The following is a 2,347-nucleotide window of genomic DNA, read 5'->3' as shown; positions in this document are numbered from 1 at the left end:
TTCCCTCTCTCTGTACATTTTGCACCAGCCTGGTGTTTGTATGGTCCAGTCCAGTCCAGTAGAGTAGTATTACTGCCTGTCAATCTGCTCCTTTCCTGTTCTGCAGCTATGTCCCCATTCTTCCTCCCACACGTCTAAAGGCCATTTCTGAATCTCTTCTCCATCTAGTCTCTTCATACTTTTTAGATGTTCCTGTTTGCATCCTCAATCTATCGGTCTGCATATCTACCGGTGTCTCTTTGTTTTTGTTTCATGGTTTTATTTATGTCTTATCTTTTGTGTATTAAAAGTGAAGTTTCTCCCTAGTACCATGCTTCTTGTAAGAATATAGGAGTGTGGTATGGGGTCGGCTTCTGCTGTCTGCCAGCTACAGTAGTACAGGCTCTGGGCGCAGCTTCTGAAGGGAGGAGGCTGATGGTTTCTGTCACCTCGCAACTGAATTCATATTCATTGTCTCAGAAATATGCCCATAGATCCATAAATAATTTACACATAGCATTTCTCAGATGAGTGAGATCTAGATCCAGCCTGTTTTCATTTTTCTGTTGTATTTATGTGGATGAAAAAAGGCAGAACAATGTTCACTGAGATGTGCATAACTTCACAATGTCCATAAAGCAGGATAAAAATGCCACCATAAATCTTAATGGGTATGTAAATGTTACCCACAAAGAATGATTAAATACTATAAAGTGGAAGGGAGCAAATTTACTCAAAACACATTTAATCACAAATAATGATCAGAATATAATCGAGAAATATTAACAAAACAAATTAAATCTGTGTGTAAGATTATGTGGACTTGCATGAGTGTTATTTCAAGGAAAAATTCACCATAAATTAAAAAAAAGTCCAGTTGTTATTTAATAGTACTGTAATTACTATTGTTTACTAATCTCACCTCATTCCAATTTTTTTTTCCATAAAAATTAGAAATTCTGAAGAGTGTTACTTCAAAAAAGGACACAAAAACACCAAAAATGTATCATAAAGTTGGTTCTTGAGACTCATTTAACAGACCAAAATTTCCAAATGGAGTATGTCTTATTCAATCTGATTCATGAATCATTCAGTTTTGTGAACTGAATGAGACAATTCATTAAAAAGAAATTACAAAAAAATGATTGATAGCAAATATTCATACTTTCAGTCATCTGTAATTTAAATGTATATACAGTATACAATACATGGATATGAAAAAAATTCATAAAATGTGCATATTCATAAGAAATATGCATTTGCACTTACGCAACATGATTTATGAGAACATGTTTCTTGATCAGTCTCCTCCCTACGTTTAGTGCGCAGTAATGTTTGCCTTTCATTGTATGCTAACCAGTCCAACCTCTATGTATTAGGTACAATGTGTGTGCGTGTACGTCCATGTGTTCATAAGGGCCCCTGATGCTCCAAACACAAGTACCAGCTCTCACCTTGACTTGCATCTCTTTTAATGCCTCTCAGACCACAGCTCCAGCAGATCCCCCAGACCCCCAGCAGCCAGACGAGCCAACGGATGAGCACTTACTGTACGTGAAGAAGACCTCAGTGGGCCGTACACATTCTCTGCCCAATGACAGCTACATGTTCCTGCCGCTGCAGCCCAACTCAACCCACAGTACCCACACAACCTCACCTCAACTCGTTCAGACAGGTAGAACACTGCAATTTATTTCTGAATTTGTTTAAAATGCAGATGCAATATGAAATGTAATAGAAAAATGTCTCCTCACACAGGGTCTACAGGCTCTATCCAGTCTCAAACAGAAGAACCCACACTGCACTTGACTGTGCCCACTGATCTGTTCAGACCGATCAGTCCTCATAGCTTATCAGATTCAGAGAGCATCCCACGAATCCCCCCACCTCGCCGGGCACACTCTCTCTCACGAACCCTACGCAGACAGGTGAGCTCAGGTTCAGTCTTCTCAGTCCTTTCACTGCTTCCTTTGAAATGTGTTTTGCTTACAGAGACTATTTCTATTTTCACATGTTAATGCACTCTAGTTTTATTGATTGCACATAGTAGTAGCTCTGTTCCAAACCTTATTGAGCTGCCTTGATACATACAGTATTTTTATATATATTCAACTTGTGTACAAAAAAGTACACAAAAGTTTGGGGTCAGTAAGTTTTTTTTTTTTTAATGTCTCTATAGCTCACCAAGGCTGCATTTATTTGATCAAAAATCTAAGTAAAAGTAAGAGTAAAAATAGTAATATTGTAGAATATTATTACAATTTATAATAACAGTTAGGGGTGGGCAATATACCGGTAGACACAAATAAACCAAATTTTGGACTATCGTCTCAATCGCGGTTACACCCTCATGTGACGTTGCTGTGCT

The 2,347-nt window shown here is 38.0% G+C and overlaps 2 protein-coding genes across 2 annotated transcripts in view; both read left to right on the top strand.

Moving 5' to 3' along the window:
* The window catches only part of LOC107669467 (voltage-dependent T-type calcium channel subunit alpha-1G), a 147,408-nt gene extending 147,257 nt beyond the window's left edge, over positions 1-151 (top strand). Inside the window, exon 36 of the mRNA XM_016461705.1 lies at positions 107-151. Within this exon, the coding sequence (XP_016317191.1) occupies positions 107-151 (45 nt within the window). The remainder of the gene's footprint in view (positions 1-106) is intronic.
* Positions 152-1,201: 1,050 nt separating this feature from the next.
* Positions 1,202-2,005, top strand: LOC107669482 (voltage-dependent T-type calcium channel subunit alpha-1G-like). The gene is made up of 2 exons (XM_016461722.1): positions 1,202-1,654; positions 1,738-2,005. Exons 1-2 carry the CDS (start codon positions 1,405-1,407, stop codon positions 1,995-1,997), a joined length of 510 nt encoding a protein of 169 aa, XP_016317208.1. The 5' UTR covers positions 1,202-1,404; the 3' UTR covers positions 1,998-2,005.
* The last annotated feature ends 342 nt before the right edge of the window (positions 2,006-2,347 follow it).

This window comes from Sinocyclocheilus anshuiensis, unplaced genomic scaffold (genome assembly GCF_001515605.1).
Source record: "Sinocyclocheilus anshuiensis isolate Anshui unplaced genomic scaffold, SAMN03320099.WGS_v1.1 scaffold252, whole genome shotgun sequence".
Taxonomy (NCBI): Eukaryota; Metazoa; Chordata; class Actinopteri; order Cypriniformes; family Cyprinidae; genus Sinocyclocheilus; species Sinocyclocheilus anshuiensis.
The sequence above is the reverse complement of the archived record's forward strand: the minus strand, read 5'-3'. Positions and strand labels throughout refer to the sequence as shown.

What these genes read in the sequence shown, in the direction of transcription:
- LOC107669482 (XM_016461722.1), top strand. Translation starts at nt 1,405, where the DNA reads ATGCTCCAAACACAAGTACCAGCTCTCACCTTGACTTGCATCTCTTTT. An exon ending in ACCTCAACTCGTTCAGACAG is followed by an intron (nt 1,655 to 1,737) that starts GTAGAACACTGC and finishes CTCCTCACACAG; the next exon opens with GGTCTACAGGCTCTATCCAG.